General features: G+C 45.1%; 1 protein-coding gene across 2 annotated transcripts; it reads left to right on the forward strand.

Annotated features, from left to right (window-relative positions):
* Positions 1 to 57: 57 nt before the first annotated feature.
* On the forward strand, positions 58 to 24,323 carry UBE2F (ubiquitin conjugating enzyme E2 F (putative)). 2 transcript variants are annotated; one of them, XM_056861403.1, is made up of 9 exons: positions 58 to 187; positions 653 to 682; positions 1,387 to 1,452; positions 9,323 to 9,390; positions 15,309 to 15,379; positions 19,184 to 19,241; positions 21,996 to 22,028; positions 23,321 to 23,383; positions 24,255 to 24,323. In XM_056861403.1, exons 1-9 carry the CDS (start codon positions 70 to 72, stop codon positions 24,303 to 24,305), a joined length of 558 nt encoding a protein of 185 aa, XP_056717381.1. In that variant the 5' UTR covers positions 58 to 69; the 3' UTR covers positions 24,306 to 24,323. The 2 variants fall into 2 exon arrangements, with proteins under 2 accessions (XP_056717381.1, XP_056717382.1); XM_056861404.1 differs by lacking the exons at positions 653 to 682; positions 1,387 to 1,452.
* Positions 24,324 to 24,445: the final 122 nt, after the last annotated feature.

Consider the following 24,445-nt stretch of genomic DNA (forward strand, 5'->3'; position numbering starts at 1 on the left):
ATAGATAACAACCACTATAACAAGCAACTTTTATTTTGACATTTGTGTTGTAGACTGCAGAGAGCAGTTATGCTCACTCTGGCAAGCAAACTCAAACGGGATGATGGTGTCAAGGGGCCCCGTGCATCGAACTCCGCTTCTGATTCAACTCGGAGAGTGTCAGTTAGAGATAAATTGCTCATTAAAGGTAATTCTGTTTTGTTTGAAAATATCATTGCTGCATCATCAACCAACTCAACTAAAATACTGTTCCAATTAACACAGAGGTGTCAACACTCTTTTTCCAGTTGAGTAAGAGAAGCTGTCCCTCCGCTTCCCCTCATAAGTGTTGTATGGCCAACACTTTCTTTTCCTTCACCTGCCATTTCTTAGTATCCCCATGCCCTCATCCTTCAGTCTTTGTGGCTCTTTCTCTGTCAGCGTGTTTTCCGTCTCTGTCGCCACCACAAGTCCTGACCTCTGCTGCCCACAGGAACAGCTCCTTGCCCTCCTCTTAAGCGACAGCCTTTCAAATCCTTAAAGAGAGCATTCATGTCCCCCTCAACCCTCCTCTTCCCCAGAAGGTGTTATGCTGTTCTTTTTTAAAATGAAATGTATACACGTTTATACGAAATATAAAAGAAATGTTAATGCTCTCTTAATTTCTTAACAGAAGTTGCAGAACTTGAAGTAAATTTACCTTGTAAGTACAGCATTTGGCATTTTTTGTGCAGTATAATGAACTCTTGTTTTCCAACTTTTTGTCAAAGTTGAGAGATCTGGTTGAGAAACGCTGTATAGATTTATGCATAATGTTAGTTTTTCCTTGAGCGGAAAAGCAAAATAAATCTCCATAGTCCCACCTGGTTTGAAGGAAAGCTGGGCTGATGCTGGGGTTCCAGTTGCTTATAAATGGCCACATTAACATCTTCCTTTCTTGTATCTTGAAGAAGAGCTGTAATGAGTATTTGTTTGCTTCTCTTATATACTTTGATGTAAAAGCATGTTTCAGACGCAATCCAGCTAAAGTGAAATACTTTGAAATCGTGGTAATTTTAATGGGAGAGATTTAAACTTCTATTAAAATCAGTTTTGTGGTGGGGGGATTCCCTCTGATCTGTGCCTTCATGTCCAAAAATACAAAATTTGCACTAGGTGTGTGTTCTGTGTTTTCCTTTTTAAAATGTATACCCATTAAAATATCAGCGATAGGTCTTGTTAATATTACGGCTTTGATTATTAACATTCTGCTGTAATGACTTTTGTATAAGAAGGGAGAGACCAACAAATGAAATGGTCAGTTTGACGGAAAGCAGAGCTCTGGGCCCGTAATATGGCATATGCTTTCTGGAGGCATAAACTTCGAATTTGTGTCATGTGTTTTCAGATGTTTGTGTTTATTTTCAGGTACGTGTAAAGTGATCTTTTCTGACCCGAATAAACTCCATCACTTTCATCTAACTGTAAGCCCAGGTAATCTTTTAAAAATATGTCTTGAAACTATCACGTGAACCTCACGGTACCCTGAACCTGAAGTGTACATGTTGCCTATTATATATAAACTCTGATGTCAGAATTGGTCTTCCCATAGCAGTTATGAAACTTAAAGTGAAAGGTTATTTGAACAGAAACGTAGGCAAAATGGGTAGAATGATACACTTGAGTTTTGATAGCTCACATAGCCAAACTTGCCCAGTTAAAACCCCATAATCCCAAAACTAAACTGTACCAAAGAAGAACAAAACAAACTGCCAAAACTTTTGTGAGGTAGAGGATGGTTTATCTTGGTGTGTTCCGAGGCCAAAATGTTCTTCATCGAGAGGTATGATTATTCATGATTTTATTCCTGAAATGACTTTGGGGTGTCCGGAAGTCTCCCTTTCTGTTACTTGTTAAGAGGGAAGGTTGAATCATATCACTTTAAAAGTATTTTATATATTTATTTTATTTAAAACATTGTAATGCTGCTTTTCTACCCAAATAGGGTCCCAACTCAGTGAACATCAACATTAAAACAGTATTTAAAATAAAGTACATATAAAACAAACAATTCAATAAAAACATAAACAGACAAACAAATGTAACATGGTAAGGGCATAGGGCCAATAGCAGTTACTAGGGGTGCTCCAAGCAGAACAAAACAAAAAGCATCTGCTGGTGGAAGACAAATGGCAAAGGGAGATCTGAACAAGACCAGAGCGATACAGTCCTCTGGCCCACCCCAGGCAGCATTCTGTACCAACTGTAGCTTCCAGACAGTCTTCAAGGGCAGCCCCACCTAGAGCACACTGCTGTACTCTAATACAGATATTAGCAGGACATGCATCATAGGAGCAGAATCTTTCCCACCCAGGAAGGGCTGCAGCTGGCACACCAGCCCAAAGCAGGCGCAAGGCACCCCTGGGCCCCACTGCCATTTGTTTATGCAACAGGGGGCCCTAATCCAGCAGCACCCCAAGCTACGAGCCTACTCCTTTAGGGGGAATGCAACACCATGCAGAACAGGAAATACCCCAGTTCCTGGGTCAGACTTCTCACTAGTAGCCCCTCTCTTTTGCTGTGATTAAGGTTCCGTTTGTTATCCCTGGTTCTTCCCGAAACTGCCTCCAGGCACCTCTTCAAGGTTTCTGCATCCTCTCTGGGACCTGCTGAATGTTCGAGGCAGGGCAGAGTGTCATCCACAGATGGGTGGCAACTTTGTCCAGATCTCCAGATGACCTCTCCCAGCAACTTTACAAAAATATTGAAAGCATGGGGGGTGGGGGACACACACGACAAGATGCAACCTTGGGGAAATCCTGTAGGCCGAGGGGGCAGAGCAGCAGAGCCCTCCAGCACCTACACACTCTGAAGCCTTTAACCTTCGAGGCAGGTCCAAAACCACCCACAGAACACAGGGGGGGGGGGGCTCCTCCTCCTCCCAGTCCTTAACCCTGAAAAGCAAATCAGAAGAATTCCATTATTGATGGTACTGAAAGTGGCTAAGAGATCCAGGAGAATCAACAGAGTTGTGCTCTTCCTGTCCATTTCCTGGCGCAGGTCATCTACCAGGGCGACCAAGGCCTAAAACCAGATTGGAACAGATCCAAACAATCCACTTCATTCAGGACCCCCTGAAGTTGCCGACTCATCACCTTGCTCAAGAATTGTACTTTTGAGACTGGACAGTAGGATTCTTTAGAAGTGGATGCACTTCCTGCATCAAGACAGAGGCGACCACCCCCTCAGGGAGGCCTTTACTGTCTCCTGATCCTCAGTCCACCACCCACCCAGACCCCGCAGCAGTTTTATGCAGCCAGGAGTGGCAAGGGTCATACACGCAGGTGGTATGGTCTTAAACGTCCAACAATATTGTTCACATCTTCAGACTGGACAAACTGAAAGGTATCTCACGCAACTGGACAAATCAGCAATCTGGGATCCTCCAATCTTGTCACTGGTCAAGTTGGAACAGATGCAAGAGACTGTACACAAAGGGCTTAGCAGCAGGCTGCATAGCAGATCCACCTTCTGTAGGCCAGGACCAAATAGGCCACTGACCACCTGGGAGAGCTCTGCAGATCTACACTGTGTGGATGCAGTGGGGGTGGAGAAATATTGTTTCTTTCCCACTATCACCACCATGGAGCAGGCTTTAAAATGAGCTCTAGCCTGCACCTTGTTGGATTCATCTCAAGACTTTCTCCACACTCTCTCCATAGACATCTCATTCTGGTATTCAGTTTCCATAGCCCCTCAGAAAACCACGGGGCTGCCTGGGCACCCAGGTGCAGCTGTGTCAATTGCCTTGGGTGATTTCCTCATCCCCATGGTCAACCAGAGGATCGACAGGAGAGCTGACTGTATCAGCAGAACGATCCCCTAATGCCGTCTGAAAACCAGTTGGATCCGTCAGGCCATGAGGGCAGATGAGGGCAGTCTTTGTATTCCTGCAACTCTAAACCCCAGCAAGTAGTGATCTGTCTATGACAAGAGAACAGTTGTCAGTCTCCCCACCTCCAGATCGCTTTCTTCTTGCCCAGGGTGGAACAACAGATCACGAGTGCGCATTGGAGAATGGGGGACTTGCCGTTGGTGAGGCCTGATAAAATGGACATGCTGCTTAGTAGGGTGCTTCAGCCCATCACATCTGGACTCCACCCCGTGCTCTTTGTGCCGGTTGCTCGTGTAGATCTGGGAGGTAATAAATGCCTGTCTGCAGGAGGGTCCAGTTCTGACCACCTTGAAAGAAGCAGCTGTGAGACCCCTCCTGGAAAAGGCATCTGTGGACTCCAGTGACCTAAACCACTGCTAACCTCAAACATCCTGTTTTTGGGCAAGGTGCTTAACCAGGTGGTGGCAATGCTGCTTCAGGCAGTCTTGGAGAAGGATTATCTAGACCCACTTCTGTCTGTATTCAGGCCTGGGTTTTGGATGGAAATGGAAGGTAATCAGATGGATGAGGGCCAATAAATTGATGCTCAGTCCAGACAAGACTGAGGTACAGTTGGTCAGCACAAAGCAGATCAGTGCAGAGCAGTGAGTGCTTAACCTATCTTAGAAGGGGTTGCACACCCCTTCCCACCCCCCAGAAGAAACACGTCTATAGCTTGGAGGTGCTGCTGGATCCACTCCAGTGGTTGAAGGCTCAGGTCTTCTCTGTGGCATGTAGTGCCATTTATTTATTTATTTTATTTTACTGAACTGTTTATATCCTGTCTTCCCTTGTGGTTCAAGGCTTTGGCTGGTACACCGGCTACAGATGCTCCTTGGAAGGCATTATCTGTCTGTGCTCTCATTCCATCCTGGTTGGATTACTGTAATGTGCTTTGTGTGGGGCTGCCTTTGAAAATGTCCAAGATGCAGCAGCCAGGACACTCCCAGAGGCAGGAATCAGGGATTTTTTACTTTTAACAAATGCTGTAAGCTACTTCAGGCAGCTTCTCTTGGAGAGGTGGCACAGGCTGTTCACAAATGAGTGAAATGAGTGTTTGGGTGTCGGCACCCTTGAGGTTCACCGCTTTAAGTTGGTTCAGTTTTTAACATTTCCTCAGGGTCTGCTTCGCTTCCCAGAGTGGCTTACAGCATCTTTCTCCTGGCCTCCATTTTATCCCCATAAGAATCTGAGGGTGAGACAGAGAAGTGTGACCTGGTCCAAGACAAACTGAGAACTTCTGGGGGAACAATACAAATATTTTCTGAATGTGTAAAATGTTCTAAATTAACATAGGGTGGAGTAGTTTGCAACTCTCTCTTTAGTATGGAGTATATTTGCATTTTTGCTGGTGGAAGACTGAGGCATTTATACTTTTAAATACCACACATTTGCTGATTGATACAATTTTATATGCTAGGTAAGTTATAAATTATGCATTTTACGCTGTTAAATTGAAAAAATAGATGTTGGGTTCACAGTAGGTGTTGCATATATTCAAATCTTTCCCCAATTTGTTTTTTTTTTCCTGGGGGGGTTGTAGAAAAAGGATTCCCCCCACTTTTTGATAGTTCTGAAGTTCCAGAAATTTTACTTTACTTCTAGGAGGAGGGGCAGGATGAAAATGTTATAAATCAATTAAAGTGTGGTCATCTCAGAGAAGCCTGTGCTTCTGCCCAAAGAAACACACCGCTGTGGGTGCTCGTGTGCTGCAGGTAGTATTTGTAGAATTAAATTAACCACAATGTGATTTTTTTTAATCAAGTCATACTGTGTTCTTAGTTAATGTGACTTGTTAATTATTTTGCTGCTTTACTTTAAAATATTTGAACTGGTTTTATCATCCAGTACTGTGCTTTATGCCATTAATTTGCAGAGCCTGCAGTTCCATGCATAGTGGCCTTAGGCACAGAGTCTACATTCAGCTTTTGCTTAGAATTTGTAGAGCCTTTTGAAGTGACTATAGTATGCAGAACTGTGGCATTACTTAATAGCATATTTGTTATCTTTAAATAACTTTATTTTTATATCCTCTGTGTGTATAAAATAAACATATGCCTCTGCAGAGCTTTGATTTAAAAAATTGTCTCTTAAAGCCCTTTGAAGTTACACAAGTCTAGACCAATCTATCCAAACAAAATATTTAGCCCTGTGCCATGTGATCAAAACATTTCATTGAAAGCATGTAGATGTGAAGTGTAACAAATTAAAGTACTCAAACTAATTGACTTTTGCCACTTGTTCATTGTCATTATCAGTCTTGGTTGTGTATTTCTTTAGCCAGAAAACAATATTCGTTCTCACATGTATTCATTTATTTCTAAACTGCTTTTCGTAAAGGGCTCAGAATGGTTTCCAAACATACAATTCCATGTGCAGTAAATACTGAGAGAATCACCCAAACCACAGCAAGAGGGTTGCTAGAACGTGCTCCTCCTTCTTCCACGAGGAGGCAGACCTGTAGCCGAGCAGCTTGCTGGCCAGGCTGGAATAAATGCTGTTCTCCCTTAGTCTGGCTAAGGATGGCTGCCTCCCCACTAAGGACCTGTGTTGCACCCTCAAAGCTTTGGAGGGCATAGGCCGCTTGACCCCCAGAATGCCCCACTCTTCTGTGCCCGGAGGAGCAGCCGCGCCAATGGAAGTCTCCAGTGCCCAAGTCACAGAGTGCCCTCTGCTGCTCCGGCACTCTTTCCAGAAGGTGGAGCTCCACCGCAAGTGGAGCTCCACCGAGTTGCCACACCTGGGGGTTAAGGTGGTGCAGTGGGCCGTCCCCGTTATTCTTGCCTCTGCCCCAACGGCTCATTGCCCCGGACACTGCTGTGAAAATGCCCGGCCACCTTTCTGGCCCACTCAGTTGTATGAGGTTTGTCCTTGCCTTTCATCCCCTGCAAAGAACTACTTGGTTGAGAGTGTAGGCCACCCACCGCACCCCTTTCTTCTTCCCGGCCTGTGGTGCTGCCACCATATTTGCCCCCATTGGCCACGACAAAGAGACCTGGCTTTTCTGTAGCTGGACTCAGCAGCTGCTGCTGCAGGACGGCCCCTCAGAGCCTCTTGAATGTGGTGGTCTGTGTGGCTGCCCCTCCATCCACAGGCACGGTCAGCAGGGCTCACCTGTCCCCTGCCCTTGGGTGTTTCCCTACGCCAGATGCCTCCACCTCCCCCCAGTGCCCTGCCCTGTCAGGGGAAGAGAGGCGTGTTTTGCACGCTGGCTGCTCCAGGTGTCACTTGTAAAATGTACCACCTGTGCCCTGGTCAACTGCTGCTGTACCAGTTGCCTGGCACCCCAATATAAATCCGGCACCACCCTGGGGGTAAGGGTCGTTCGGGATGGCAGTTGGTAATGGGGTGCCAGTTCTTCTAGAAACCTGCGGAAACCAGTGATCTCAACCAGGGAGAACGGCCGGCCGGCTGGGGCCGCCGTCGTCTCCCCTAGGCATGTGGGACATTTGCAGAAGGGCCTCCTGCTGCTCCCCTCCAGGCTCTTCCAGGGGGGACCTGGTGCTGGTCCTTGAGATGTGGGTCTGGCAGTTGCTGCCTCCCACCTCTTGCTGTTTGCCCCTCTCCCTCCCTGCTTCCCTGGGCTGGTGGTTCAGCCTCTGCCGACCCTTTGCCCATCACAGTAAAGAAGCCATGTGCCCTCCCCTCACAGTACCCACTTCATTTGCCAGCAGCAGTGCCTGTGCTTCTGAAACTGTGCCCACCTGAGTCCCCTCAGCCTCCTCCTCCAGATCAGATGTGTGTGTACTTGAAGGGGAGTTGTTGTCCCCCCATCCCGACCACAGTGCTGCTTTGCCCAGGAGAGATTTGCTGGGAATGGGGGCTGGGGGGGGCCAACCCTTTCTTGAAGGCATCTGATACAATGGAGCTGCATGGCGTGGAAGGCAACTTCTGGCTCTCTTCATAAATCTCTTTCCAACCACAAACGCCCAACCACCGCTGCTGCCCACGCTGCCCGTGCCGGCAGTGCTGATGCCATCCTTGCCCTTCTCTGGCATATCGGCTCTTGGGGAGAACGGTGCCTCCTTCACCATCTGTTTTGGCCCCTTGTCATGGCTGGTTTGCACAAAGGGGGTCACTGGAACATGTTTGAGGTTCACTTGTATCTGTCCCACCTTGAGCTAGCGGCTTCTTGGCCACCTCCTTGGCAGAAGCAAACCCCCCCCCCCACTGATGCCTGCTGCTCTTTCATAGTGCCAGTGCAGGACAAGGCAGCTGGGTGAAAGAATTTGGTTGGGGGGCTCATAATGGCCGTTGGCTGCCTTTTCCCTCTCCCACTCCTCTCAGTCAAAGCTGCTGCCGTGGGTGCGAGCAGCGTTCCTGCATCCTTCCCCAAGGGCCTACTTCTTCTACCACACCCACCTTTCATACTGCCGGCAGACTCCACCCGAAGAAGAACAGCATCTGATTCTGCTACAGCAGAACACAGACAGTCACACATGCAGTAGATGATGCTTTTCCCCCCAGTATCAGATACGACATTCTTTATGATGATTCAGTCAGTAAACATTCTTGAGCCTTGTTTGACGGCTTTTTGCCTGGCGAGAGCCCTTGGCTTCAAGCGCTGTGTGGCTTCTCTTGACTTCCCTTTGGGTACCACCCGTATTGCCAAAGGTTAGTGTGATGCTAGTTGAAACCCTCTCGTAGTGTGGTGGACCATCATGAAATATAAGCAAGTTTGTAATGCCTTTGAATTCAGATAAACTCTTAGAAATTGGCCGATCTGGATATGAGCATTGTGGCTGTGTCAGACCTATGCATGAAAACTGTGTTTGCCAATGAGACTTTGTAAAAGGTGTGTGTGTGGGGGGGGGGTGGGGTAATTTAAACCCCACCGGTGCCTTTTAGCTCATAATTGTTGTGCCCTGGGTCTGTTTTCCTGGGAGGTCTCTGAAGTCATAGCCCCCCCCCCCCATCATGGTTTATGTTGCTTTGACAGGACTTAAATGTGGTCGTGTTGCCAACTCCTCTACTTTCAGTCTAAGCCTGACTACGTCCCAATGTTTGGTTTCTACTAAAAAGGTAAAGGTAGTTCCCTGGGCAAGCACCAGGTAATTCCTGACCCTTGGGGTGATGTCACATCCCAACGTTCACTAGGGTTTAAACTGTGTTTATGGGGTGGTTTTGCCATTGCCTTCCCCACTTTACCCCCAGCAAGCTGGGTACTCATTTGACCGACCTCGGAAGGATGGAAGGCTGAGTCAACCTTGAGCCGGCTACCTGAAACCGACTTCCGTCGGGATCAAACTCAGGTCATGAGCAGAGCTTTTGCCTGTAGTACTCCAGCTTACCACTCTGCCCCACGGGGCTCTATTTGGTTTCTACTAGTTGTCTAAAAGTTTCATCATTTCTGGTTAGAAAAAGGATGTCTTTTACCTTTACCGAAACACTTCTGCAAAAATGTTTACGCATCTGATATTTTCTTAACAGATGAAGGTTATTATCAAAGTGGAAAATTTCAATTTGAAATTGAGGTTCCAGATGCCTATAACATGGTGGTAAGTAAAGTTGGCTGATATATATTGAACGTTAGTTTTCTTCTCTATCTGGCTACAACAGTTTTTTATTAGATTAAATATTATGTAATTCTATTATCCATGTTAAGTTCATTTTCTTCATTTTAATTGTAGTTGGTGAAAGAAAATGTTCAGCTTTTATGTTGTATTCTGTAGGGAAAGTTGACCAGATCTAAGTGTGGTCTTACTGTCACTGAGACAATGCAGGAATCTCTTTTTGTGGGGTGGGGGGGTGTCGTCTGTTATGCATTCAGTATAGCAGTTCTGTTCCCAAAGGGCAGATAACGACTTGTTATTCTAAATTTAATTTTGAAAGCTATTTAATGCATCAGATTACTCCACGCAGTAGGTATGTGAGATCTGGTAATTATAGTAAGTTGGGGAGGAGAGTAACTGGAGAACATGTCAAGTAAAATTGCTCCTGTTGCACATGCCTTTCTGGTTATGCAAGAAATGTGAAGGTCAGAATCTGCAGAACATCCTATAGGGCCTGGCCTCACACACATGCCACTGGCTGCTTCGAGCTGATTGAAGTGTTGCACTGGCTGATTTGGACTGTTAGAAATTTTACTGGGTAATAGGAACTAATTTGAGGTTGCCCATTTTTTAGGTTTTTCATAGAATCATAGAGTTGGGACCACAAGGGCCATAAAGTCCAACCCCCTGCACAATGCAGGAAATTCACAACTACCTCCCCCCAGCCACCCCTCGTGACTAGAAGATGGCCAAGATGCCCTCCCTCTCATCATCTGCCTAAGGTCACAGAATCAGCATTGCTGACAGATGCCATCTAACCTCTTCTTAAAAACCTCCAGCAAGGAAGAGCTTACCATCTCCTGAGGAAACCTGTTCCACTGAGGAACCGCTCTAACTGTTAGAAAATTCTTCCTAATGTCTAGACGGAAACTCTTTGGATTTAATTTCAACCCGTTGGTTCTGGTCCGACCTTCTTGAGCAACAGAAAACAACTTGGCACCCTCCTCTATATGACAGCCCTTCAAGTACTTGAACATGGTTATCATATCCCCTCTCAGTCTTCTCCTCTTCAGGCTAAACATACCCAGCTCCTTCAACCTTTCCTCATAGGACTTGGTCTCCAGACCCCTCACCATCTTTGTTGCCCTTCTCTGGACACGTTCCAGCTTGTCTACATCTTTCTTAAATTGTGGTGCCCCAAACTGAACACAGTACTCTAGTTGAGGTCTAACCAGAGCAGAGCAAAGCGATACCATCACTTCGCGTGATCTGGACTCTATACTTCTGTTGATGCAGCCCAAGACTGCATTTGCCTTTTTAGTTACAGCATCATACTGCTGACTCATGTTCAGTGTTTGGTCTACTAAGACCCCAAGATCCTTTTCACACACACTACTGCTCAAACAAGTCTCCCCATCCTATAATTATGCATTTGATTTTTCCTACCTAAATGCAGAACTTTACATTTGTCTTTGTTGAAGTGCATTTTATTAGTTCTAGCCCACTTCTCCAGCCTGTCAAGATCATCCTGCATCTTGGCTCTGTCTTCTACCGTATTTGCTACCCCTCCCAATTTAGTATCATCTGCAAATTTAATAAGCATCCCCTCTATTCCTTCATCCAAATCATTTATAAAGATGTTGAACAACACAGGGCCCAGCACAGATCCCTGAGGAACTCCACTAGTCACTTCTCTCCAAGTGGATGAGGAACCATTAACTAGCACTGTTTGGGTACGATCTGTCAACCAGTTGCAGATCCATCTAACAATAATAGGATCTAACCCACATTTTCCCAACTAGAATACTATGTGGAACCTTATCAAAAGCCTTACTGAAATCTAGATAAACTATGTTGACAGCATTCCCCTGATCCAGCAAGGTAGTAACTTTCTCAAAAAAGGAGATAAGATTAGTCTGACATGACTTATTCTTGAGAAACCCATGCTGACTCTTAGTGATCAGATCCATCCTTTCTAAATGTTCAAGGACGGACTGTTTGATGATTTGTTCGAACACTAATTAATTGTTTTTAATTGCGATAACAGAGGTAGAGGTGTAAATAATGTCTGAAATTAAATTTCAGTTTTTCTTGAATTTAGTCTCATGTAGAACCTAAACATGGGTCCTTCTACTACAGAGTTGCAAAAAGTTCACATCCTCAGGGTTCCGCCACTGTCATGCCGTCTGACCCTTCTAGAACTGCCTGTTGTGATGGTCATTAGCAGATCAGAGTCACAGGATCTAACCCCCAAAGTATTGTATAAATGTGTCTCTTAGCATTCCTGGCGAGAAAATTCACTTATCTTGACTTGGAGGTTAGTGCAATAACAAGGCGTCTCCAGTTTGAAAGTGGAAAGATGTTAAGAGGAACAATAAAATCAGGTTTTGAGATAGCTGAATAAAGGTTCCAATCTTTGTGGGAAGGCTCGTGGTTTCTTTCCCTTTTCAGAAAGAAATAGCCAGTCCCCAGCACGTCCATCTGCCTTTCCACGGTCAGCTCCTACCAGACCTGCAGGGGTGGATAGTGCCGTGCCGGCTGCAGACAGACTCTCCTTTAAGGGACCCAACCAGGTGCCTGCCTGCTGGGTTGAGGCACACACTCTAAAGGCCACCTGTCTGAAGGGATGTGGTTACGGACGGAATCCCAGTGGGAGCATGAGTCACTTGGAGCGCAGAGCAAGCTGCTCAGGCGAACGGCCTGCAGGCGGAGGGAGGGGCAGCCGTTCAGAGAAGCCGGGCTGCTCAGGCAAAGTTACCTCCATGCAGAATTCCACCAGGAGGGTAGATGATCACACCTGGATGGGGTTCCAGGTCTGGTGGGAGGAAAGGGCAGTTAATCCCTCTGGAGCCTGGGTCAATGAGGCTCTTAGGGCCGGGTGAGGGTTTGAGCGCTGGTACCTTGTAACATCCGACAGCAGCACCCTCAGCCATCATGTGAGTCAAAAGGGAGGCTGTTTCTCTTCCCATACTCCCACTAAGAGGTTTTGTTGGAGAGCTGACCTATTAAACTCTCCAGTAGTTCATAGATTCCTCACATTGAACCTAAACATAGTGCTGAAGGCCATCACCCTTTGAGCCGATGGCCACATGCCCACTGAAAGAGCTAACCGCTGAAGCTGTTTTCTTTGCGGGAGACCTCAACATGCGGAGCGTCAGATGTCTTGGTCCGTGAGGACTTCCGCATTTTCCACATTGTTAAGGGTCTGCTCCTCACCAGCCCAGAATTCACTCCCAAGGTTAACTCTCCATTCCACATGCTCCTGTTTCTGTCTCAGTCATAGAAAGAACAGCATTGCCTGGGCCCGAAGAGGGCCCTGGATTCTGACATGATTTTGACATGGCCAGGACTCAGTCCTTCAGGAAGACAAGATTCTCGGTTTGTGTCAATTAGAAGAGCTTCCTTGGGATCCAAGATCTCAGCATTCATCCTCTGCCAGCAGATTAGGGGCTGGATTGCTTTAGCCTACACAGCATGAGGAATAGGGCCTACCTGAGGGGCTCATTGCCCATTTGCTGAGGGGAGAGGCTGCTTTAGCAGCTTACTGGGTATTCCCTTCCCTAGATGTGGTACTCAAGGCAGCTTCTTGGCACTGCCACACTGACCAATGGGCTTCAGTTCATGCAGCCTTTGGCAGAAGGTAGATCACGATGGGTAGCCGTGTTAGTCTAGCAGTAGAAAAGAGTAGGAGTCCAGTACCACCTTAAAGACTAGCAGAAGAGTTTGCCAGCAGGCTGTAGTGGAGTAGAAGTGTGAGGGTGCCCCACCTAGGGATACACCTGCTATTCTGTATACCGCTAGAGAAGACTGCCGCACCCTGGAACATCGGAGAGTGGAAAGTTCGTTCACTTACTGTGACGTTCTCTTCTCAGTGTTCTGGGGCGGCAGTCTTACACGCCATGTTTTTGACGGGGGGCATTTTAGGTGTAGACAGATCCAGGAAGGATTGTTCTTTCCTTCTGTTTGTCTGTTTTCTTTTGTCCTATTTTTCAATCTTCTAATTGCTGTTTGGAGATGACATGATCACAGCTGGATCACTTCTGAACCAGTCTGGAATCTTGGGAGAGAAGCCCCCTCCCACCTGGAACTGCTAAAAAGCAACTCCTGGGGGCTTTTAGGGAAAAGATTCAACCCCATTAGGCAAGACTACCCCTCACTCTGGGAAGACTGAGAAGGGAAGTTCTCAGTAAATAAACAAACCTTCTATTCCCACATAACACATTTTATTTTTCATAGCAAGCTGTTTATATATGGGGAAAGTGTAATTTTCCTAATAAGAAAAATACCTAAAACTCTCATCCAGAGTATTTTGTGAATTTCAAATAACTGATTTCAGGTAAGATATTGATTAGTTTGGTTTATGTACAAGTTGTTCCCATTGTTTTTGTAACTGGGAAGGTAAAGGTAACTTTTTCTACGAGCACCCCGTTTCAGTCCTAGCAACTGTATCCAAAGATATGATAATGATTTTTAATTTTATTTATATCCTGTCCTCCCCTCGGCAGTGCCGGGTTCAGGGCGGCTAACAACATAATTAAAATACAATACATAAATACATATAATCTTAGATAGAAAACTATCTTTAGATAGCTTTTCCCTCAAAAATCTTTTATTTTAAAAGTCCAATTTAAATAAAAAAATCTGATTGATAAAATCATTGATTTTTATATACCCTGCCTGGAAGGGGGGAGAATTGGCAGTTACACATGCTGGATGGTGAGGGAGGTCAGAGATTCAGACAGAGAAGCAAATGATCTAAGTGAAAACTGATATTGGTGCAATATAAGTTCTGTCTAATTGGTTCCATGTAACATTCTAGCTGCCACATTTTCAACCAATTGCCTGTTTCTGAACCCTCTTCAAAGGCAGCCTAATCTAGAGTACTTTATAAGGAGCACGCCCCGGGACTGAATGCCCCAGAGAGGTACGAGAAGATTAGGGTTGCATCCCCCCTGCCCAAAAGGTAGCCCAGGGAAACCAAGGTTATCTGTTTCCCAAATTCAGGCTCAAAGCCAGATTGAAATTTACTCACATAATGGTTTCTTTGGAGGAAACTTGGTGTTGAATTACCCACACATGATCAAGAACTTTGCCCTACAGGAAATATTTCATAGTGGGGGGTTTTCTTCCAGCAACAAGAGGCAGAAGTTTCACAGAGTTAAGGAAGCTTCCTAAGCAGGTCTACTCAGACACAATTATCATGGGCTTTACTTCCATGGGCTTTACTGCCAGGAAAGTTCCCTTAGGGTTGCAGGCATATTCTAGAAGGCACTCAGGGCTTATAAGGTGGTTCTCTTTTAACAGGCTTAATCTCGAAGAACATGTTATGCCCACGTTAGGACATAAGTTGACTTCTTTCTGATAGGCAATACATTCACATTCTAGCTGTATCTGAAGAAGTGAGCTGTGGCTCACGAAAGCTCATACCCTGCCAGAAAATATTTTTGTTAGTCTTTAAGGTGCTACTGGACACTTGCTCTTTTCTACTACTGCAGACAGACTAACACGGCTACCCACTGTGAATTACATTCCTATTGGTTTATGTTTGCTGAAGCCCAGTTATTCTGTATTGTTATCCTTTGTACTGTCTTGTTGGATTTTTACGCATTTGGCTTTGTGGTCATATTTTATAAACTACCTTGGGATGAAAAGAGAATGGGGATCTAAGACCCGCAGTACCACAGACGTAGGTGGGCAGCGTGTGTGTCGTGGATTTGGATCAGCAGAGTAGGTTCTGCCTATTTTAGGTAGCGCAAGAAGCAAACTGAAGAGGGCAGTTGCTGCCTTCTGGGCGGAGCAGTAGGGTGCACAGCTAGAATCTTGTACGCAAGACCAGGTGGTGGAGGAGGGGGTGTGCGGAACGGTGACTGGGTTTGCCTTATCCAGCAGTGCGGCGTCGTAATCTCGGTCTTGTTTTCCGGCAGCCTCCCAGAGTAAAATGCTTGACTAGAATCTGGCACCCAAACATCACTGAGACGGGGGAGATCTGCTTAAGGTAATGGACATTTAAAGCATCCAAAGTGAAGCACAGTTACAGTTAAAAGCCAGGAGACAAAGTGTTGTTTTATTTTTTTGTTTAAAAAAATAATTAACCCTGCTGTTATCTCCTTGGAGTCAAGATGGTTAACCAAGGAGCAGGAAGCTGCAAGCATGTAAAAATGCTGTAACAGTAAATCAGCAAACTAAAAACAAGATAGCCAGTCCTACCAAAATGATTTACTCTCCACCAAATGAAATAAAACAGTTTTGCCTGCCTTCTTGAATTCAGAAAGTGAAGGTGTCCGCTGGACCTGCTCTGGTCAGGAAAAGTCCATGACCCATTGCCAGGTGGACAGTCCTGAGAGAGGATGCCACAGGGAATACACTGTCTGAAGAGTGGAGCCAGCCCATCAGAGTATACCTGGGAGATGAGGTTCAGTGAGTGTGAGGATCATGGCCATGAAAGGCTTTAAGCACTGCAGTTATATGTTCCAAGCTGCTGACCCCAGACAGGTATTTTGCTGCCACGGTTTCTACCAATTGATGTTTCCAAGATGCCTTCCAAGGTGGCCCCTTGTAGAGCATGTTGGTGGTGGAAAGCGCCATCAAGTCGCATCCGACTTATGGTGACCCCCTCATGGGGTTTTCAAGGCAAGAGATGGATAGAGGTGGTCCTGCCGTTCCCTGCCTCTCTGCGTTGCAGCCCTGGACTTCCTTGGTGGTCTCCCATCCAGATACTAACCAGGGCCAACCCTGACGAGATTGGGCTAGCCTGGGCCATCCAGGTCAGGGCCGAGCATGTTGCAGTAGTGTGGGCCGCTGTGGCTAGATCAGCAGAAGGGCCCAACTGCTGCAGTCCTGTTTGGGGGCTTACTTGAGGCACCTGGTTGGCCGCTGTGTGAACAGACTGCTGGACTTGATGGGCCTGGGTCTGATCCAGGAGGGCCTTTCTTATGTTCTTAACTTATGAGCTGTACGTAATGTAACGAAGGGATTCCTGGTGAGTTTAGTGTGTTGGTGTCACCGGAGAAGTAAAATTTCAAGCAATTTTGAAGCCACTAAAAAAATGAGTTTTTTTTATTTTTTAAAAACAACATTTATTTAGAAAAATTGAAATATAGGCAATACTTATTTTCCTATAGAACTTAAACTTTTTATACTGATTTAACAACATAAATAAAATGCTTCATTTTTAACTTTGCATATAAAATTGCACTGTTTGGCATATTTATGGAGTCTCAAATTATTAATGTCTTCTTCTATAAGGAAAAAAAATCATAGGTAGGCCTGATACTTGTAAAAGAGTCGCAAACAGTTGCACCCCCCGTACTTCTTTAATTTTTGCTATCTAAGTAGTTGAAGGTAGAAAAAAATTCTGTAGTAGACAAAAGACAGTGTATTATTTGGATGGAAACATTCTCAGACAGTCACGATAGGCAGGGGGCTACCAGTATGTTTGGATATGAAGTAAAACTTTATTAACACTGAAAACATTAAACTCTTTAATAATGCATTATCATTATAGCGCACAAGTTGTTGCCAAAATTATTTACATTTAAACAAAAGAATGTTGAAAATGCTGCATACGTCTACAGTACTATGCATAGGAATTATCATTATCCAATGTTGTCATTAAAAATAGGAGGTTTTTTTCAGTGATCCCCCCCAAATTTCCCAGTTGTTCAATTGGAAAAATACAAAATGTCCTCAGACATTTTCATGCTATATGTTATAAATAAGAAATACCTAGTTTTAAATAGCATTTCACTCATTCTAAAAGAGAAAATATTTCATAGTGTCCCGTGTCCCCCCCCCAGCGCTTCCCAAAATTTCCCAGTTTTTCCATCGGGGGGAAAAAGTGCTTGAGGGGGGAAATGTTGAGAAAACACTTTCAAAAGCACTTCAGTAGACCTGCTCTTAAGGAAAAACACTACATGCTAGGGGTCTTCCAAGGAATCGGGGCTGGTGGTGGGGGCAGGGATTGATTTTGAAATCCCCACTCCCACCATCGTCCCCTCCAAGAGTCTTTAAGCTCTTGGGGGGGGGGCTTCATGGGGCTACTTTCTCCCTTTGCCCTCTTCTCTTTTCTACTGATTCTCATCTGCTGTCAATATTCTGTACTCTGACGGCCTCTCCAGTCCTGACCAGGCTCGGCTTTTGGGAAGGTGGGGGTCTTTAATTTACAAAGACATGTTTCCCCTTATACCAAGGGAGGATATCCCTTGAGGGTCCGTAGTCTTTGTACGTGGGCAGCCTGGTTTTGCTGCTTTTGTGGCTTTCACTATAAGTCGCCTCTTCACTGCTAGAAATTGGGATACTTCCAGGTGACGATGGGCTTTAGGAAGGCCTTTTCTTGTTGTCGAAGGCTTTCACGGTCAGAGTTCATTGGTTCTTGTAGGTTATCCGGGCTGTGTAACCGTGGTCTTGGAATTTTCTTTCCTGACGTTTCGCCAGCAACTGTGGCAGGCATCTTCAGAGTAGTAACACTGAAGGACAGAGAGACACTGTCCTTCAGTGTTACTACTCTGAAGATGCCTGCCACAGTTGCTGGCGAAACGTCAGGAAAGAAAATTCCAAGACCACGGTTACACAGCCCGGATAACCTACAAGAGCCTTTTCTTGTGTTCGTAATAGCCGAGCGGAACAGGCAGTTTGGTTTAATTTTTCTTGAGCAGTAGTAAGTCAGAAATGTCAGAATAAATTATAATGAAGTGCAACATATACTGCCATTCCTTACTCCCAGGGCCCTGTGAGTATCTCAGATTTGCTGAGCATTTTAAATTGTTGCTCATGTCTTTCTGAAGTGTAAAGCTTGGGAAGTGGTGAGGGGGGCCGCAGCTTGACTCCGGTGCCCCCGGCCATGCTGGCCGTCAGCTCCTCTCTCCTTTCTGTGCTTCTTGAAAGCGTTTGTAGGGCAGGGGGAGATGTAATGAAAATGCTCTGATCGTCCCTTTCCCCTCCTCTTGTGCAAAGTGGGAAGGGAGGAAGGCCCTGCTTGATGGTGGAGCAGAGGAGGGATTCTTCTTTTTGGGATGTTCTTTGGGTCCTTCTGTTCTGCACCCCTTTCAGGTGGGCTTGGCAGATTTATTTCTTTTTACAAAATATTTGTAGTACTTGAGTTTTGAATCATTAGTATGGAAAAATACAGGGAATCAATAACAATTATAATTAAAAAAATTAACACCTCTGGCATTACAAATGGAGGAAACTTAAATACGATTTTGTATATGTTTAAAAACTAAATCCATAACTTTATTTCTGTTTAAATAAAGATTTGTGTAACAAGCTTTAAGTGTGTTAGTAACTTCTTGAGAAGTATATGTTGGTTCATGAAACATGGCTTGACATTTCAGTATAAAATACTAACCTGGATTTGTACTTTTTTTTGCCAAATTCCAGGTCTAGGTACTCTTTGCAACATTTGTATGAGAAATTCATATTGTTAGAGTTTATGGGGTGTGGTCTCAGAATCTGCTGGGTTTCTTCAATTCTGTCTAAATAAAGAGTGTGTGATTGGTTCTTGTGGGTAATCCGGGCTGTGTAACCGTGGTCTTGGTATTGACGTTTCGCCAGCAGCTGTGGCAGGCATCTTCAGAGGAGTCCTCTGAAGATGCCTGCCACAGCTGCCTGACAGTGTCCTTCAGTGTTACTCCTCTGAAGATGCCTGCCACAGCTGCTGGCGAAACGTCAGTACCAAGACCCACGGTTACACAGCCCGGATTACCCACAAGAACCAATGAACTCTGACCGTGAAAGCCTTCGACAATATAAAGAGTGTGTGAATTACCCCATATAATGTGTGTTTGCATGTCTTTTTCAGTTTATTAAGAGAACACTCGATTGATGGTACCGGATGGGCTCCAACTAGAACTTTACAGGTAGTCTAATATAAAATGTTTATGTAAAATAGTTTTGATACATTGAAAACTTTTGGAAATAGTATACTTTGGTTTAAATCCTTCATGCCTGGTCCAGCCCAAAGTTTAAGCATATTTGAATCATACTGAAATGATTGGAGAATAAAATTAATAGGGCTTGCATGAACTTTCACAGTTCTTTAGGTCTTGGTCATTATTTTATGGCAAAAAAAAACAGTATGTAAAAGTTCTGAATTAACTATTATTGACATTTTAAAAATATGAAGGAAAGCCTGTACCTGGTTTTTTAAAAAAGAGTAGCATTGATCTGGCAGGATTTATTCTTGACAAATCCATGCTGGCCTCTACGAAGAATTGCATCATTTTCAAGATGCTGACAGATTGACCATTTTGTCATCTGTTTTGGCATCTTTCCTGGTATCAAAACCAGACTGACAGGCCTGTCGCTTTCTGCACCCTTCTTTGAGCCCTTTCTGAAGATCAGGATGGCTCATCTCCAGCCTCGTAGCCCCTTGCTGGCCCTCCAAGATTTCTCAGAGAGGATAGAGGTTACCAGAGGACATTAGGACGGTCCTTTAGTTGTCACGTGAAGGTTTTCCCTGAGCTGCTCCTTGTCAATCTGGAGTTCTAGTCCATTCAAACCACTTTTGCTGGGTTGCACCCCGTTCCCCTTTGGAGAGAAGACAGGGAAAGTCGGAATTGAGCTGTTATCTTTGCCACCCATTGACAGTCAAGCTCTCATCCCCTCTTCGAACAAGAACTCAGCCTTGCATGAGGAACTCAGTCGCTTTTCCCTCCCAGGAGGAAGAGAGAAGATAATTTGCTCGGATGAAGCCCTGCACTAAAGCAGTGTAGCACGCTTGCTGCTTTTCAGTCTTGCCCCTGGGCAGGTACTTTGAAGGGGAATTGGACATGGGAATTGGACGTGGAATTGGATGCTCCCCCCCATGCCTCCCAAAACCTAGAAAAAGAGACAGCGATTTGGGGAGTGATTGGAGCACATGTGAAAGTTCCATACGCTTTTGTTTTCTGGCAGTTCCCTGTTGTTTGAAATAAATGTGTGGCTTGCAGTGTGGGATTTGAAGGATGCTTGTTTATGTATTTCTGTTGCCTTTTGCAGAAAATGCCTTTGATTTAAATGTTGAGAATTTCCTTCTGGGCTACCTTTTGATTTAGCTGCTCCTGAGATATTTACAAAGTGCACATGGCCTGTGCTTCTGGTCCACTGAAGACCTAGAGGGATGTCATGTTTTTCCTTATCTAGATGATCACTGGTTCTTTATTACAGTATTTCTTCAGTATCTTGCTCTCTTGATTAACTGGGGAAAGTCTTGTTCCACTTCTGCCCAAGGGATTCTACCCCAGGGAAGACATTCCTTCCCATGTCTAACTTACGCTCTGTTCAGACGCCTTTCAGGAGGTGGCGTTTCCAGCCTGCCCATAAGGCTCCCAGGTTTTGTGGCCTCAACAATAGAAATGGTTTCTCCAGTAGCCCATTGGTCAGCGACATTGAGTGGGGCTTGTAGGAGAAGAGTGTTGCTCCATTGTCTGCCCAACGTGGATTTCAGGTGGTGGATCTCTTTGCCACTCAATTCAGCTCAGTGTCCTTTGTTCTGTTTCTTTGCTGCCCGAGATTGACTCTCATAGAAGCATAGAATCCTAGAGTTGGAAGGGACCACCAGGGTCAAGTCCAACCCCCTGCACAATGCAGGAAATTCACAACTACCTCCCCCACAGTGACCAGAAGATGGCCAAGGTGCCCTCTCCATAGAGAATTCTTTTCAGATACCATTGACAGGGAGAATTTAAAAAAAATATATCTTTCTGTGATCCTCCTGGTACGGTTAAGGGTTTTATGCAGAATGAGAAAAGAGGGTTCACAGGGTGTTCTGATCACACGTCTTTTACCTCACCAGGCCTGGTACACTAATGGCCAGTTCCCTCCCACCCCTCCTGTGCATGACAAGTAATGTAGTCTACACATGTTGCATATTAGAAGGGATCCCGTCTCACACAGTGGCCAACAAGTTACTATGAAAAGCCACAGTCTTTCATCCAGAGAAGGGGGCCGGGGGAGGGGGGTTGTCCACATCTTGAAGGCATTACGTACATTGGTTGGCATGTCCACAGTGCCACTTGGTGACTGGTGGTTCTCAGTGGTGTTGCCATGCTCCCAGTTGCTTAGGACTGGTTTTTTTTGTATTCTGTCATTTCCTGGCCAAAAGAGCATAGGCTGCCAAATAGACACACTGGTGCCGGCGAGCCTCCTCACGGGGCCCGAGGTGTCGTTTAATGCCTGGGTCAATGAAACAAACCATCTGACAGTCTTCAGTTTCCTTTGCAATAGCAAAACTCTGAAACACCCACGCAGCAGTATTCCTTTACTCATGTTTAGTGGTTGGGTATCTAAAAGCATGTTTGTCCAGCATCTCTTCCTCTTAACTTGTATTTATTTCACTTATACCCTGTCTTTCCCCCCAATGGGGACCCAAAACAGTTTACATCCTTCTCCTGTCCTCCATTAAATCCTCACAACAACCCCATGAGGTAGGCTAGGCTAAGAGGGTGTGGCTGGCCCCCAAGGTCACCCAGCGAGAGTGGGGAGAGTGGGGATTCAAACCTGGGTCTCCCAGATCCTAGTCCCACACTCTTAACAACTACACAACTGATGTAAGAGTAGAAAGTTTAGGGTAGAAACACGCCTCTGTGATACGTTTGAGGGGTTTGTCTGAATTCACTTGCTTTCTTTTTCAGGATGTTGTTTGGGGACTAAACTCCTTATTTACTGTAAGTAACTGCATTTACTCCTGTATCTGCTTTTTCCTTTGAACTTTAACATTTGCCTTTTATAGAACAAAGCAGAATATTGTGCTTACTCTCCCCCCCTCCCAATCACACTCATTGTCACACTGTTAAAGTAAAGAAGGATATATTCTTCTGGTAAAGTAATTGCTTTATAATTGAATTTTTGTGTTATTGTCTAGGAAGTAAAAAACAAGGGAAACTCACTACTTTCTTTGTTTAAGCTGCATTTCCTGGGCCGTCATTAGTGCTTTTGGGCCGCTGTGTGTGTGGGGGGGTGCCAGCTGAGGCAGTCTGTGCAAAGAAGTCCTTGTGCCTGCAGAAACGCGGCCCTGGATCCAGCCCCCATGCCCCCATTTCTTTGTCTCATGTCCACTTGTGAGCACCACTGCAAACGTCCCCCCATTTCAAAAGCAAGGGGCAGCCAGGTGCGCACGATGCTTGAGGGCGCAGAGGCTGCCATGCCTCCTCTGAAGAAAACTCTCATCTTGGTGGTGAGCCCCGCATGTGGCAGGTGGCCCTGCTGCAGCCTCTGCTGAGGAGGCCATACTGCATCCCTTTTTTGGCATTGAGGAGTCACGTCTCCGCTGACTTGACATCTACTCAGTAATTACTCTGGAAGCAGCTCCCACCTTCCTTTCCTGTCCATCTGCAGCTGAGGCCCCCTTCACACCTCACGTTATAAGCGGAGGGGCTGAAAAGCTGCTTTGGGTAACCTTGGTCTGTTTGCTTGCTCAGTGGGATTTCCGACTGTTTCACCTTTCAAATTGCAGAGAGCTTTTGATATGACTTTTATTTCAGATGTGGCTTTCAGGGCTGCTTATCAAAAAACATAAATCCCCAAAGCCCTCTTGAGCTGACAGGAAAAGTTGTCTTTGGATCCTGGCCATTCCATTTTCTAGCCTTGTCTTCAGTCAGATTTTGTATCATCAATTCTAGTAGGTTATCCGGGTTGTGTGACCGTGGTCTTGGTATTTTCTTTCCTGACATTTCGCCCACAGCTGTGCCAAGCATCTTCAGAGGAGTAACACTGAAGGACAGTGTCTCCACTCTCCAGACACTGTCCTTCAGTGTTACTCCTCTGAAGATGCCTGCCACAGCTGTGGGTGAAACGTCAGGAAAGAAAATACCAAGACCACGGTCACACAACCCGGATAACCTATTAGAACCGATGAACTCTGACCGTGAAAGCCTTCGACAATATTCAGATTTTGTATGTTGAACACTTGGGGTAAACCTTTCATTTAAAGATTCATGGGTTTTGGTATTGCTTTCAGGATCTCTTGAATTTTGATGATCCTTTGAATATTGAAGCTGCAGAACATCATTTGCGCGACAAGGTGAGCAGCAATTTTTTTGGAAGTATTTCTAAACAAGAATACTGTTCCTTTTTCTAATGTTCATTGTAGCCTTCTAGTTAGAAAGCACAAGAGATGCTCAACCAGCTATTCAATTCAGTGTTCCTAAAGCTACCTTGAAGCCTGCTATTGCAGCTTATGTCGTTCTCCTCTCCTCCATTTTACCCTTACAACAACCCTGTGAGGTGGGTTTGGCTGACAGCGTGCGGCTGGCCCAAAGGCATCCAGTGAGCTTCCACGGATGGAGCAGGGATCTGAGCCTGGGGCCCTTTGGAAAGTGAGACCTTATGATTGAGTTCTTCTCACCAGTACATTACATTGTCATACATTATTATATTTTTTAGAATAAACATACGATAAAACTAACATTTTGTTTTTGTACTCTCTCAATTTCATTCTCCCTTATTCTGCTCCTTTTAGTGATGCTCACTATAAATTGATTTGTAGGTGTGAACTTTTCCTACAAGCAAAAATATTTGCTTTAAAATGCAGCTGCCACAACCAGCAGTCTCTGAGAAGCAGATCTTTACTGAAGTCCAATGCAAACCACTGCTAGGCAGATGCAAAGGGTGGGGCGGGGGTGGGAATATCAAGCAAGTTACATTCTTTGATTGTCCTGTTTTCATCTAGGAACGCTACCCTTCCACATGCCAGTAGTCACGTCTGCCATGTTCAACACTCCATTTTTTTGTTTCTTTTGTAATATATGTACAAAGAGTAATAACATTTTTTGTATATGTAACATTTTTCTTGGAACTAAAAAAATGAACCCCACGTTGATACTCTTGCAAATAGAATGTGGAAAGCTTAGAACTACAAAAATTTAAAATGCTTGTTTTCCCCTCTTATCTAGGAGGACTTCCGAAATAAAGTTGAAGATTACATTAATCACTATGCAAGATGATGAAGGGAGACGGCAGCACCACCGAAAGCGTCTCGTATTGCTGACTGTAACTTGATGAGAAACAACACAAAGCCTGGAATGTCCATGTCTTTTGCCCTTGTTGTTCCAAGAAGAAAACCAGCTTCATAATAATCCATGTA

Source organism: Euleptes europaea, chromosome 15 (genome assembly GCF_029931775.1).
Source record: "Euleptes europaea isolate rEulEur1 chromosome 15, rEulEur1.hap1, whole genome shotgun sequence".
In the NCBI taxonomy this organism is placed as follows: Eukaryota; Metazoa; Chordata; class Lepidosauria; order Squamata; family Sphaerodactylidae; genus Euleptes; species Euleptes europaea.